Source organism: Dermacentor albipictus, chromosome 5, assembly GCF_038994185.2.
Source record: "Dermacentor albipictus isolate Rhodes 1998 colony chromosome 5, USDA_Dalb.pri_finalv2, whole genome shotgun sequence".
NCBI classification, from domain to species: domain Eukaryota; kingdom Metazoa; phylum Arthropoda; class Arachnida; order Ixodida; family Ixodidae; genus Dermacentor; species Dermacentor albipictus.
In genome coordinates, this window is record NC_091825.1 from 111,498,302 (window position 1) to 111,512,415 (window position 14,114).

The window sequence follows — 14,114 nt, forward strand, 5'->3', positions numbered from 1 at the left end:
CGCTGTGTCATGCTATGTCACCCCTGTGTATTGTTACAAGACCGTCTGAGGAGCTCAAGCGCAACGCTAACCTTTGCTATCGCTATCAATGCTTTACTTTTCGGGTGAAACTGCAGCCTCTTGTGTTCTGGCCTTCCAGAAAGTTGCTTGTGTGGCCTCATGCCACAGTCCTCTGCCAACGCAACAGGCCTTCAATACCTCCCTTCCCCCGCATTCCAGGGTTTGTCTTTTACACAAAGAAGATGAAAACACAGTGTGGTCATCTGTATTGTTTTTATTTACAACAAATATAATTAATTTTTATTGCATTCACGTCTCTACAGACTCCTTCCTGTGGTCTCCTTTTGCCTGTGCTAGTCTTTTTCCTTCTCGTTTCCTTCGGAGGAGTCGCTGCTGCTGCTTCTTGCGCTTCTTGGCCTCCACTTCATCGGGATCGAGACCCTGTAGAAGGAGCTTTTTTCGCCAGTTGATCAACTTGCGTTCCTCAAAGTCCTGCTCGTCCAGGCGAATCTCGGCCTCTCGCAGGGCCACCGACACTTGTGTCAGTATTTTCAGTACTTCCGATTCTGTTGAGAGGATAAGACAAAAGAAACAAGTCATTATTAGTCACAAGATACATTATTTGTCACAAGTCAACCAGAAAGAAAACAGTGAAGTTCTTTGTATACCCATAGTATCTTAGAAAGGGCTAGATTGGCCCAGAGAAGTATTTTTGTGCATGCATGGTGGCAAAGTAGCTGGAAGCCGCTGGGATGGACATTAATTTTTCATGTGCCTAACTGCGTGTAATTCAATGCTCACAAACAACCTCCATGGTCCTATGTTATATGCAGTAGTACATAGCCACAGTGACAACTGTGGCATATCATCAAGCCCTCTGTACCATAAAATGTAACTTTTAATACACCTGTGATAACAATGTGAAGGCCTTTTTGATTATTCTGTGGGAACATAACACTATATCCTCTCAAGCCATGGAAGAGTACATAGCATCTGCCTGTACAGAAGAATGCATTTCACCTTGTTACAAGTAATTCTGGCCTGACCTTATCAATAAACAAATGTTCTGCTATAGCTAAAAGCTAATGTGAAGTTAATTTTGCTACCTGTCATTGTCGTTAGTCAACAGCACATAACAGTTACTGCTGAAGAATGCATTTCACCTTGCTACCAGCAACTATGACCCGACTATATCTATAAACAAAGCTTCAATCTAGCTGAGCAAGCAGTTCCTTAGTGTGTGGGTCAGGTGAGGTGGTAATGTCAACATTGATTCAATGTAGTTGACGTTGTGAATACAATCCACCCCAAAAACCGCATTTCCCCACTTCTAACACAGCCTCAACACAAGTACAATAAGAGGGCAATGTGCAGGTTGGATGTATAGCACCTAGGGAACGTAAAGTGGCTTTTCAGCAATCTTTTCTGTAGCACTTCCAAGTCATGATTATACTCTGATTCATGCATAGCAGGCAACGCTGCGGTAGCTATGCAAGTAGCGCTGCCATAGAGGCCTTGCTTCTCATACTTTGAAGCGCAGTCGTTTTTAAATTGCAACGTTTCCGAGGAAATAAGTATGTCGTATATTCCAACTACTATTTGTGGACAGAAGTTTACATCAAATCACACAATACTTGCAGATATTTCTGCTCCTAGTAGGCGACATGCTACGTTTTGATCGCAGCACAAGTGATGTGTTGTGGCTGCTGGATGCCACAAACATGTTACTCTGCTTGTATGGCGACAAACAGGTTTAGTTCTCTGACACTTTTCATGTAATAAATATGTAGCGTGTTGTTGTTTTTTTTTTTCTGTATAAGGACTATACTAAATTTTACTTCGAATTACACGGTGATTCCCAAATATCTTTCTTTCATATGTGACGCACTACTGTTTCATCGCAGATGCGAAACAGTCAGAGAAGTCTCTCTTCTAGCCTTTGTAGCATTGCATCATATGTATGAAACGGAGTACAGCAAAGCTCCCAACTTTCGAAAAATTGCCCTGCTTCAGAACACCTGTAAGTCAGAACTAGGGCTCCAAATACTATTGGTAGCGTTACATGTAGTGCTAGCTTGAAAATGAGGACGTGTGACAGGGGCCATTCTGCAAGTCACCAATATTGCCAATCTTTATGGATGGACACATCAGTCAGTCTAGCTGAATAACGGGTAGGCGAAACCTTGCTCTCACCCTTTGTAGGCTGAAGTGCAAGCTTAGTCTTGATAAGTGCCTCGATGGCTTCCACAAGGCGAACATCGTGCTGAGTTACGAGAGTGATGGCCTTTCCCCCACGGCCAGCACGTGCTGTACGGCCCACACGATGCACATAGTCTTTAGGTGCTGAAGGCACATTGTGGTTGAGCACCAGTTCCACGGATGGAATGTCCAAACCTGCAGGCAAGTTGTTAGGTTGCATTCCAATTTTGCAATTCCTAGCATTTGAATGCTGTATTTTTAAAGGGGCCCAGCGGCACTTTTCAAACATGCTGAATAAACACAGTGTAGTCAATAGACAGTACTGTCATAAACAACTTATCCTAGTACTATTGTTCTTGTACTCGCAGCAAGAAGCACATGCATGTAGCTTCATTCCAAAAAGCAGATGGTTTTCCCTTCAACTTCTAGAGTCACTTTTCTTGAACATTCTTGCACACTTGTAAACACAATGGTGGTTTACTGTATCTCTTTAGATGTCACAACTAGGTAGTGTCCTGAACAAAAGAATAAAAACTAATTTCACCACTCATTGGGAAGTGACACCACCTGGTAAGAGAAAATGACACCACTGTATCAAAACATATTTCCAACACTAAATATTCCTACATACTTCTAAACACAATGTCTTGTCTCATGTCTCTTTAGACACCGCAGTTAACAAGCATATCCAACAAGAGCAAAAAGGGGGAATAAATTCATCACTAATTAGGTGGTGGCAACATCAAGTGACAGAACAAAACTATGCTGGTACTATGGCCTTTGAAAATGGACGGCACAGCGAAGCCCCATTGCGCTAGACATACTGAACCAATCATGAAAGCAGTTGGAGTTCTATTTTAAATATGGTCAACGCAAAGAACCTGAGTAATCTAAGTTATATGGTTAATGCTAGGAACAGAAAAAGAAGTACAAGCCCAGTGAGGGTACCTCTGCTGGCAACATCGGTGGCTACAAGCACACGAGTTGTATTCGACTTGAATGTGTTCAGTGAAGCAAGCCGTTCTCTCTGTGGCATCTGAGAATGCAGGGGTGCATTTGGAAAGCCAAGAGACTTCAAGGCGATTGAAAGTACCTGGCACCCTCTGAAATGCATAAAAAGAACCAGTATCACTTAATGCTCACAAATATGTCCGATATCATTTGCTTGAAACACTGCTACTAATCTTAAAGGGGCCCTGAACCACCTCTCGGGCTTGGTGAAATAACATAGTCTGTGAGTAGCATACGCTGCTGTGAACATCTCAGCCAAGTTTTGCTGTCGTACATGTTGAGCTCGCAAGCGGATCACGAAGTCACCTTTCTCTCAAATGCTCTCTTTTCAACAGAAGGCCCTGTCCTCACTTTCTTTTGGCCACTTTATTTCGTTATTCCCTTAGACAGCTGCTATTGGCCAATAGGTGACACTGAGCTGCGGTCGGCTACGTGGCGTAGATACTGCGGCCACCGTGGGGCACCGCCACGCGTCCATTGGCTAAGCGTATTGCAGCTCGCTAAAAACAACCGCATTTGGCTCATGTTTAGCACGTCGTAGGCTCCAAAGGCAGAAGTCGTGGCGTCTATGTTAGCATCCAAAATGAAATTTGAACTGTGCACCACGGGGACAATTAGAAGGTGGACGTTGTGAGCTCACCCCACTGCGCCTTAGCCTTCGCAGTGCAAGGCATTGAAGAAGGAACGGGAGCACAATTGAGGCTGTGTTTAATTGCCAATAACTCCGCTTCTGCTGAACGTATTGAAGTGCTTTTTGTGACAAAGTATTACTTAAATAGGCTATTTTCACTTCGAATGCCTTTCTTCACTTCGATAAATAGTAGTTCACGGCCCCTTTAACAGCAGGAGTTTGAGCGGAGCAGGATACAGATTTCATACGATAATGCAACAGAGCATGCGGCAAGCAAAATGAATCCAGCATAAGCATAATGAAGTGATTTGATAAAGTTTTCGTCATTCTGAGAGATCCTACAATCAATCCAAAGCAATTTGTTTAACCATCCCAACACTAGGATTGTTTTATCTAATTAAATCACACTGAGAAGCCTGTGCTTGAACATGTTGTTTATGTATTTAAACAGAACTAATGGAACGAGAACACCTGATGACATCATCTAAACAAACTGAACACACTCAGTTGCTTGGCTGCATATTGACAATTTACTAACATAGAGTAAACATGAAGCTTTAATGACATGTTCTACTTCTATCGCTCTGAAGTAGCATTTCAATAATTTGGGTAGGATAAACTCTCCAGCGCTTATTGAAGTCTTTCTCTCTTTCAGCAGCTCGCCTGAAACATGCATTCCAAGGGAAGGAAATTAAGAGAAGGAAATTGAGCGCTCAAATATTCTCAGAATAACAGGAAGTTGTTATTAAGGACCACTAACGCAGAATGTCAGTGCCACTGTTAATCGCAGTAAGGGTTTGTTCTCATGACTTGCTGCTACAACTTGTCACTGCGATAGCTTGTTGCTATGGCAACGATGCATGGCCCAGAACGATGCACAGAAACAGCCTGCATAGTTTATGGTGGCACCAAGTTTTTAAATGGATGAAGTCTTATTATATCTTTTAAAGCGAACTGCTTTCTCTGGCCCTATTGCCCATTTTCGTGGTCGGAGGTTGGGCATTGCGCCGACGCATAGAGTGCATGCCCTCAGATGCAGGAGTTGCTGGTCGCATTCATTTCCAAGCGCTAAATCTTGTAGCTATGTTCTCCACGAAATAATGCTATGGTACAACAAGCACAACCTAAATATCCTCACTGCGACAAAAATATGCCATCAAGTGCACCATTTCATCAGTAAAGCGAGCAGCTTTTTTGAAGCATTTGGCTATTCACTTACGTTGGCAATCATGATCAATAGCTTCTGCAGTAATTTCATTTCTAAACTAGCTGCAACCAATGTATGATTCTCACAGAACAAACATGTTAATTTAGGACTACATGGCATAGTACTACATAAGTGGCATAGTCAGTACGCCTTCTTATTTCACTGTAGCCGAGTCACGTTGTTTACAGGACGTATGCATGCATTATTCTTCTGTTGAACTTTCTTTTGGGTACCATAATACCGGCTGTTGCCCATTGGTGCCTCTGTGGGATCCCTTTGGTTGTGATCACACTGTCCGCAATATCAAAAGCAAAACTCAGCTATGTGGTAATGACAATGTTAGCTCCAAAAACTTATGCTTGCACTACAATAATTCATCAGCACTGCTAGTGCACTGGTGTAAATGCTAGAGAAATTTATTTAGGCAACCTCCATGCAGGCACCCAAAGCATCCATAGAGATTAGCGGGACGTTACTTCGCCCCTGTCGGGCAAAGAAACAATGGAAGAATCAGAAAATAAATTTACGTATGACTTGTAAAGATGGCTGCTCCTTACAATTTTCTTTTCATTTAGTCTAATAAAGATGTTTACTCACTCACTTATCAGACAAGTACAGAATATATATTAGTGAGTGTGTACACTGGATGTGCACGATGAAGAGTATAACCAACTCTATGTAATCCATGCCCACTCGATATTTTGCAACAATGGCAGCTCCTTTGATGACGTATCACATATATCTATATATATATATATATATATATATATATATATATATATATGTTCACTAACGTTGTGTTATTACATCATCTTTCTTTTGCCAATTCCTAAATGTGAGCAGCAATTATGAGGCTCTTTTTTCTCTCACCCAAACTTCGGTTTGAGTACGATTTCTTCAGTGGTTGCAAAGGGCTTGTAACACATCTAAATGGGACATCCAACTGTCACTGAATCCACCTTATTGGTACCAAGATGCGAAAAACTAAAACAGGCTCTTTTTGGTATGAATCTAGCTAGAGCAAGCACACTATTGTCACGTGGTAGTGAAGTTAAAGAACACAGTAGCAGTACTGTGAAAGACAAAACTAGCTTTTATTGGGCGAACCTGTGCCCACAAAACAGGCTACACTTAAAGCGCAACGATGGCGGCGAACACGCTCGGCGATCGTCGAAAATCTGATCAGCGGGTCAAGCGCATCGGCTTTTATAGAGCAGTCATCGAATGTTCCAGACTAATCGTTCAAAACCGCATGCCTTCCAAAAAGTTCTACACCATTCGCGTCAAGTGATGCAATCAGATAACATAACGTTCAGCGACAACAGACAGCAGATAGAAGCATCGATAACGTTCCAGAAACTTCGGTACATACAGGCGCGTCCCACGCTGTGCAATTACTTTTGTTAGGCTGCGAAACATGGTTGCCCGATAAAGAAAAGTATACGTGTCAATACCCCCCTCTTAAAAAGCATCGACCCGATGCTGCAAAGAAACGAAGGTAATGAACAAAAGCACTCGTAGCAAAGAAAAGAACAAAAATGGCGAAGTTTGTCAGCGTCCGTAAAAGGGTTTAAGGCGCACCACGTGGACCACTTCAGATCGTGCGCGGCGCCGCTGTGAATGCGAAATGCCGTCTGGCACGACCTCATAGTCCAGAGCGCCAATGCGTCGGATGACCTTGTAGGGTCCGAAATAGCGTCGGAGTAGTTTCTCACTGAGCCCTCGTCGGCGTATCGGGGTCCATACCCAAACACGGTCGCCGGGCTGGTACTCGACGAAGCGTCGTCGGAGGTTGTAGTATCGGCTGTCGGTCCTCTGTTGGTCCTTGATCCGCAGGCGGGCGAGCTGTCGGGCTTCTTCGGCGCGCTGGAGATAGCTAGCGACGTCAACATTCTCTTCGTCAATGACGTGGGGCAGCATGGCGTCGAGCATCGTCGTCGGGTTCCTGCCGTAAACCAGCTTAAACGGCGTGATCTGTGTTGTTTCTTGCACCGCCGTGTTGTAAGCGAAGGTTACATACGGCAGGACCGCGTCCCACGTCTTGTGCTCAACGTCGACGTACATCGCTAGCATGTCGGCGAGGGTCTTATTCAGGCGCTCCGTGAGACCATTCGCTTGCGGATGGTAGGCAGTTGTCCTCCTGTGGCTTGTCTGGCTATATTGCAGTATGGCTTGGGTGAGCTCTGCTGTAAAAGCCGTTCCTCTGTCGGTAATGAGGACTTTTGGGGCGCCATGTCGCAGCAGGATGTTCTCGACGAAAAATTTCACCACCTCGGCTGCGCTGCCTTTCGGTAGAGCTTTTGTTTCAGCGAAGCGGGTGAGATAGTCCGTCGCCACGACGATCCACTTATTCCCGGATGTTGACGTCGGAAACGGCCCCAACAAATCCATCCCAATCTGCTCGAATGGTCGACGAGGAGGTTCGATCGGTTGTAGTAACCCTGCTGGCCTTGTCGGTGGTGTCTTGCGTCGTTGACAGTCTCGGCATGTCTTAACGTAACGGGCGACGTCGGCGGTCAGACGCGGCCAGTAATACCTTTCCTGTATTCTCGACAGCGTCCGGGAGAATCCGAGGTGCCCAGCGGTTGGATCGTCGTGTAAGGCGTGCAGTACTTCTGGACGCAGCGCCGACGGAACAACAAGAAGGTAGTTGGCGCGGACTGGTGAAAAGTTTTTCTTCACGAGTAGGTTGTTTTGAAGCGTGAACGAAGATAGTCCACGCTTAAATGCCCTAGTGACAACGTCGGTGTGCCCTTCCAAATACTCGACAAGGGCTTTTAGCTCCGGGTCCCCTCGTTGTTGATCAGCGAAGTCTTCCGCGCTTATTATTCCAAGGAAGGCGTCGTCATCCTCGTTATCTTGCGGCGGCGGGTCAATGGGGGCGTGTGATAGGCAATCGGCATCTGAGTGTTTTCGTCCGGACTTGTATGTTACAGTAATGTCGTATTCTTGTAGTCTGAGGCTCCACCGTGCCAGCCGTCCTGAAGGGTCCTTTAAGTTAGCTAGCCAACACAACGCGTGATGGTCGCTGACCACTCTGAATGGCCTGCCATATAGGTAGGGGCGAAATTTCGCTGTAGCCCAAACGATGGCGAGGCATTCCTTTTCCGTTGTGGAATAATTGCCTTCCGCTTTTGACAACGACCGGCTAGCGTAAGCTATCACGTGTTCATGTCCATCTTTTCTCTGGACTAGGACGGCACCGAGGCCTAGGCTACTAGCGTCAGTGTGAATTTCGGTATCGGCGTGCTCGTCGAAGTGCGCAAGTACGGGCGGAGTCTGCATGCGTCGTTTGAGTTCTTCAAATGCGTCGGCCTGCGGCGTTTCCCAATTGAACTCAATGTCACATTTAGTTAGCTGTGTCAGCGGCTCAGCGATGCGTGAAAAGTCCTTGACAAATCGCCTGTAGTAAGCACACATGCCAAGAAATCTACGCACTGCCTTCTTGTCGGTGGGCTGCGGGAACTTTGCGATGGCAGCTGTCTTCTGCGGGTCGGGGCGGACTCCAGACTTGCTGATGACGTGGCCTAGGAACAGAAGCTCATCGTAGGCGAAGCGGCACTTTTCTGGCTTCAGAGTGAGCCCTGATGACTTGATGGCCTCGAGTACTGTTGCAAGCCGCCTAAGGTGATCGTTGAAATTTTCGGCGAAGACGACGACGTCATCCAAGTAAACGAGACAGGTCTGCCACTTCAATCCTGCTAAAACCGTGTCCATGACGCGCTGGAACGTTGCAGGTGCCGAGCACAGTCCAAATGGCATAACCTTGAACTCGTAGAGGCCGTCTGGGGTGATGAAGGCGGTCTTTTCGCGATCTCTTTCGTCGACTTCTATTTGCCAATAGCCAGACTTGAGGTCCATCGACGAGAAGTATTTAGCGTTGCAGAGCCGATCCAATGCGTCGTCTATCCGTGGGAGGGGGTATACATCCTTCTTCGTGATCTTGTTCAGTCGACGATAATCGACACAGAAACGTAGGCTTCCGTCCTTTTTCTTTACCAGGACAACAGGGGATGCCCACGGGCTTTTCGACGGCTGGATGATGTCGTCGCGCAGCATTTCGTCGACTTGTTCTCTTATAGCTTCACGTTCCCGCGTCGAAACTCGGTAAGGGCTCTGGCGTAGTGGTCGAGCGCATTCTTCGGTTATTATGCGATGCTTTGCGACTGGTGTTTGTCGAATCCTCGATGACGTCGAAAAGCAGCTTTTGTATCGTCGAAGCAGACTTCTGAGCTGTTGCTGCTTAATCACGGGGAGACTTGGACTTATGTCGAAGTCTGGCTCGGGAACTACAGTCGTCGGGGTAGATGCGACAGAATCCGAGAGGACAAAAGCATCGCTGGTTTCCACAATTTCCTCGATGTATGCGATGGTCGTGCCCTTGATGTGCTTGAACTCCTTGCTGAAGTTTGTCAGCAACACTTTCGTGTTTCCTCCGTGCAGTCGAGCGATCCCTCTTGTGACGCAAATTTCACGGTCGAGCAGAAGACGTTGGTCGCCTTCGATGACGCCTTCTACGTCAGCGGGTGTTTCGGTGCCGACCAAAATAACAATGCTGGAGTGAGGCGGGATGCTCACTTGATCTTCGAGCACACTCAAGGCATGGTGACTACAAGGGCTCTCCGGCGGTATCGCTTTATCTTCCGACAGCGTTATTGACTGTGACTTCAGGTCGATGATTGCGCCGTGTTGGTTCAGGAAGTCCATACCGAGAATGACGTCTCGTGAACACTGTTGGAGGATAACGAAAGTGGCAGGGTAAGTTCGGTCATGAATGGTTATTCTTGCCGTGCAGATTCCAGTCGGCGTGATGAGGTGTCCTCCTGCGGTGCGAATTTGAGGGCCTTCCCATGCAGTCTTAACCTTCTTCAGCTGGGCGGCGATGTGTCCACTCATGACGGAGTAATCAGCCCCTGTGTCCACTAAGGCGGTAACCGCGTGTCCGTCGAGAAGCACGTCGAGGTCGGTGGTTCTTTGTCTGGCGTTGCAGTTGGGTCTTGGCGTCGGATCACGGCTGTGTCGTGTTAAACTGAAGCTTGAACGTCGCGTCGTCAAGTCGTCTTTCGTCGGTGTAGTTTTGGCTTCCTGACTTCGTCGGGACGGCGGCGTGTCGTCATTAGATCGTCGAGATGGTTGCTTCGTCGTCTTCGTCGGCGGCGGAGGATCTTCGTCAGTTCGACGAACAGCAACCGCACCTCCATCGGTTGCTGCTTTTAGTTTTCTGGATATGGGCTGACGGACCGGCCGCGGGCTGGGCCAGTGTATGATCGGCGCTGCGGCGACAGGTAGCGGCCTGGTGACGGCGAACGGGAAGCTCGTCGATGGCTCCACTGAGTGGCGGCGAGGTAGTCGGCGATATCGCGAGGTCGTTCGCCAATCTGTGGCCGCGGCGCGTTAACGGCGAAACCTCGCAGTCCCATCTCCCGGTATGGGCATCGGCGGTACACATGGCCGGCTTCCCCGCAGTGGTAGCAGAGCGGGCGGTGGTCAGGAGCGCGCCAAACGTCTGTCTTCCTCGGGTAGGTGCGCTGGGCGACGGGTGGTCATGCTGGCGGCGGCGACGGACGACGAAACTGCGGCGTGACAGGGCCCTGGCGCGGTCGCGGAGGGGGGCCTTGACGGCGTGCGACGGCGGCGTAGGTCATTGCTTGCGGCTCGGGCTGCGGCGATTCAGGGGCTACTCCAAGTTGTTGTTGGAGTTCCTCACGCACGACATCGGCAATCAAAGCCACCTGAGGCTGTGATGATGGGAACAGCTTTTGTAGCTCCTCCCGCACGACAGCTCGGATAGTCTCGCGCAGGTCGTCGGTGGCCAGTGACTGAAGTCCGGCGTAGTTTGTCGCGTTCGTGCGGCGGTCGAATTGCCGGTTTCGCATCTCGAGTGTCTTCTCGATGCTGGTTGCCTCGCGAAGGAACTCTTCTACGGTCTTCGGTGGGATTTGTACCATTGCGCCGAAAAGTTCTTCCTTCACACCACGCATGAGAAGGCGGACTTTCTTCTCCTCGGGCATATCCGGGTCGGCGTGGCGGAAGAGACGCTTCATTTCCTCCGTGAAGATGGCAACGTTCTCGTTCGGTAGTTGCACTCGGGCGTCCAGCATGGCTTCGGCCCTTTCCTTGCGCACGACGCTTGTAAAGGTGCGCATGAAGCCGGTACGGAACAGGTCCCATGTTGTCAATGTTGACTCCCTGTTCTCGAACCACGTTCTGGCGGCGTCTTCTAGGGCGAAGTATACGTGCCGCAACTTGTCGTCGGAGTCCCAGTTGTTGAAAGTCGCGATTCGCTCGTACGTCTCCAGCCAGTATTCCGGGTCCTCAGTTGCTGCTCCATGGAAAGTTGCTGTAGGATAACGGGGGACACTGGGGCAGCCATTGGGGTTGTCTTGATCACTATCTTCTTTGTTGTTTCAGGCAGAAGTCCGTGTTCTGGGGGCAGTCTTTGCAGTCTGCGGCTAGCACGCTGGTCTTCGGCGATGTTAGTTTTGTCCTCGGGCTTTGGGCTTGGATCGCGACTTTGCGGGGGCGTTCGGTACATGAACGCACTAGCACCTCCACCAGATGTCACGTGGTAGTGACGTTAAAGAACACAGTAGCAGTACTGTGAAAGACAAAACTAGCTTTTATTGGGCAAACCTGTGCCCACAAAACAGGCTACACTTAAAGCGCAACGATGGCGGCGAACACGCTCGGCGATCGTCGAAAATCTGATCAGCGGGTCAAGCACGTCGGCTTTTATAGAGCAGTCATCGAATGTTCCAGACTAATCGTTCGGACCCGCATGCCTTCCAAAAAGTTCTACACCATTCGCGTCAAGTGATGCAATCAGATAACATAACGTTCAGCGACAACAGACAGCAGATAGAAGCATCGATAACGTTCCAGAAACTTCGGTACATACAGGCGCGTCCCACGCTGTGCGATTACTTTTGTTAGGCTGCGAAACATGGTTGCCCGATAAAGAAAAGTATACGTGTCACTATTAAGCTGAAAGTTTGAGAATGTTAAAAATCTCAAACTAGACAAGGACAAAAAGGCACACAACACACATATAAATTTTACCTAGTAAATCTTCGTGCACATCTGAAATAACACGTTAACTCTATAAAGAGAAGCAAAGAAATGTCTGTAAGACCACGTCATAGTACACGTCATCAATCATCGCCATAATCTTATTAAACATATATTTTGTGCACTTTACAGTGACTATCTTTAAGGCCCCTATACAGCCACGTCACATCAACTTCATAGAACTCTTCACTCCACTGCGAAGTCACTAACACTGGCATGGTGCTCTTTGGCCATAAATGGCCCTTGCGCCAATAAACAACACACATTAATTCATTCAAATGTCTATAAGACAGCAGGATGCATACTTGCAAGTGCCTGTGAAGATAATGACGGAGCCTTTAGGCATGGAGTCGAGAAACCTCTTCAGAATGTGCACCAGGTAAGCTTCTCGTACAGAAACTGGCATCAGGACATAACGCTGGTCAAGTTCTTCGACTGTAACCACGTCAGAGGGAGCCATGTAGAAGAAAGGATCTGTCATGGCAACATTGCGAAGTTCTTCTAAGGTGGCTGTAATGGTGGCGCTGAACAACAATGTTTGCCTTTTCTTGGGCAGTGCAGCAAATATGGTCTTAAGCTGCGTAATACAAAATAAAGCAAGAGATAAGAGACACAAAGCTTCATACCATAAGATTTGACAACACAACCACTTGCATGACTTAAGCCATTAGAGCATGTTGGTGTGCAATGTATCAGCACTTTACCTAGCCCTTCTGGCCATTTGTAATGCATTCATAACCTAAAAAATGGATATGTGTATGACAGCCACAAGCTACTCTTTAATTACTTCACTGAAGGGCTAGAAGCCATGTTTTCTTTCCATCGTGCACATTGATAGTTTCAAGGCTTCATACAGGAATCATTTTCACAGCATTAAATAATACCATGCATTTAGAAGCCTCAGTAAGGTCAAAGCATTGGGATCCTTGCAAGGTGCACAAACCTGTTCATTGAAATGACCTTCAAGCAGCCTGTCTGCTTCATCCAACACCAGGAAACGAATTCTCTTGAGAGTGAACGTGTTGCAGCTTTCCAGGTGGTCAGCTAATCGGCCTGGTGTGGCCACAACAACATGGGGACTCTCGGCCAGGATCTGTCCCTGCGTCACCATGTCCATGCCTCCGACAATGACACATTCCTGGAATAGAAAAAAAAAATAAAATATATATGCTCGCGTGCTCTGTTTTCAGCTGTGGCTAGCATTGGTTTAGGATGAAAGAAAGCAGTGTTGCACCGCACTTGCATCTCTTGTACGTTTCTTACCTTCAAGCCAACTGCTTTGCCGACAACCTTGAATTGGTCGCAGATCTGGAATGCTAGTTCACGAGTTGGAGTCAGAACAAGTGCGAAGATCCCGTACGGATCTTCGAAAAGCTTTTGAAGAATCGGCAGCGCAAAGGCAAGCGTTTTTCCGCTGCCAGTTTTTGCGCATCCTATGCAGTCCTTCCCGCTCAAAATGACAGGAATGCAGTTCTCCTGGATTGGTGAAGGTTTGCTGATACCTGAGAAGTTGTAGGTGAGCGAATGGAAGTAATGGAACGATTACATCGGAAGGGAAATAAATACTTGAAACTGTGAGCACATCCGCTGCCCTTCGTGCTAAGATGACAATCGACTACGGCATACGAACAGTTCTGAAGCTGTTTAATGTTAAAGATAAACGTCGCGTGTTCTGAAGATTAAACTAAACGACAGGCGACATTTGGGAGCGTATTTCGAGCATCGGCACCATGTAAGCATTACTTTAGCTGCCAAGATGACTAAAGACCGGCAGTTTAACGACATCTACTACTAGAGTATCACGAACAAGTATACCTAATGTCTCGAGCTGGTCGATTATCCACTTGTTAAGTTTGAGGTCTGCAAAATTCGCAGTTTTCGGGTGTTTGACAGTGGACATCGTGCCATCGTTACTGGGAGCGGCCATGTTGAAAGAGGCATAGACGTGGACAAATGTTACAAGATCATGCCGAGACTGCGCTAAAGCTAGAGCAACCT

The 14,114-nt window shown here is 47.5% G+C and overlaps 1 protein-coding gene across 1 annotated transcript; it reads right to left on the reverse strand.

The window, feature by feature from the left end:
* Positions 1 to 258: 258 nt before the first annotated feature.
* LOC139060036 (probable ATP-dependent RNA helicase DDX49) lies at positions 259 to 14,089 on the reverse strand. Its single transcript, XM_070538760.1, has 7 exons — positions 13,932 to 14,089; positions 13,380 to 13,618; positions 13,060 to 13,254; positions 12,422 to 12,693; positions 3,148 to 3,302; positions 2,194 to 2,394; positions 259 to 566 (listed from the first exon to the last, which is right to left on the reverse strand). The coding sequence occupies exons 1-7, from the start codon at positions 14,041 to 14,043 to the stop codon at positions 310 to 312; spliced, it is 1,431 nt and encodes a 476-aa protein (XP_070394861.1). The 5' UTR covers positions 14,044 to 14,089; the 3' UTR covers positions 259 to 309.
* Positions 14,090 to 14,114: the final 25 nt, after the last annotated feature.

What these genes read in the sequence shown, in the direction of transcription:
- LOC139060036 (XM_070538760.1), bottom strand. Translation starts at nt 14,043, where the DNA reads ATGGCCGCTCCCAGTAACGATGGCACGATGTCCACTGTCAAACACCCG. An exon ending in CACCGATGTTGCCAGCAGAG is followed by an intron (nt 2,395 to 3,147) that starts GTACCCTCACTG and finishes ACTTGCCTGCAG; the next exon opens with GTTTGGACATTCCATCCGTG. An exon ending in TGCACTTCAGCCTACAAAGG is followed by an intron (nt 567 to 2,193) that starts GTGAGAGCAAGG and finishes TCCTCTCAACAG; the next exon opens with AATCGGAAGTACTGAAAATA.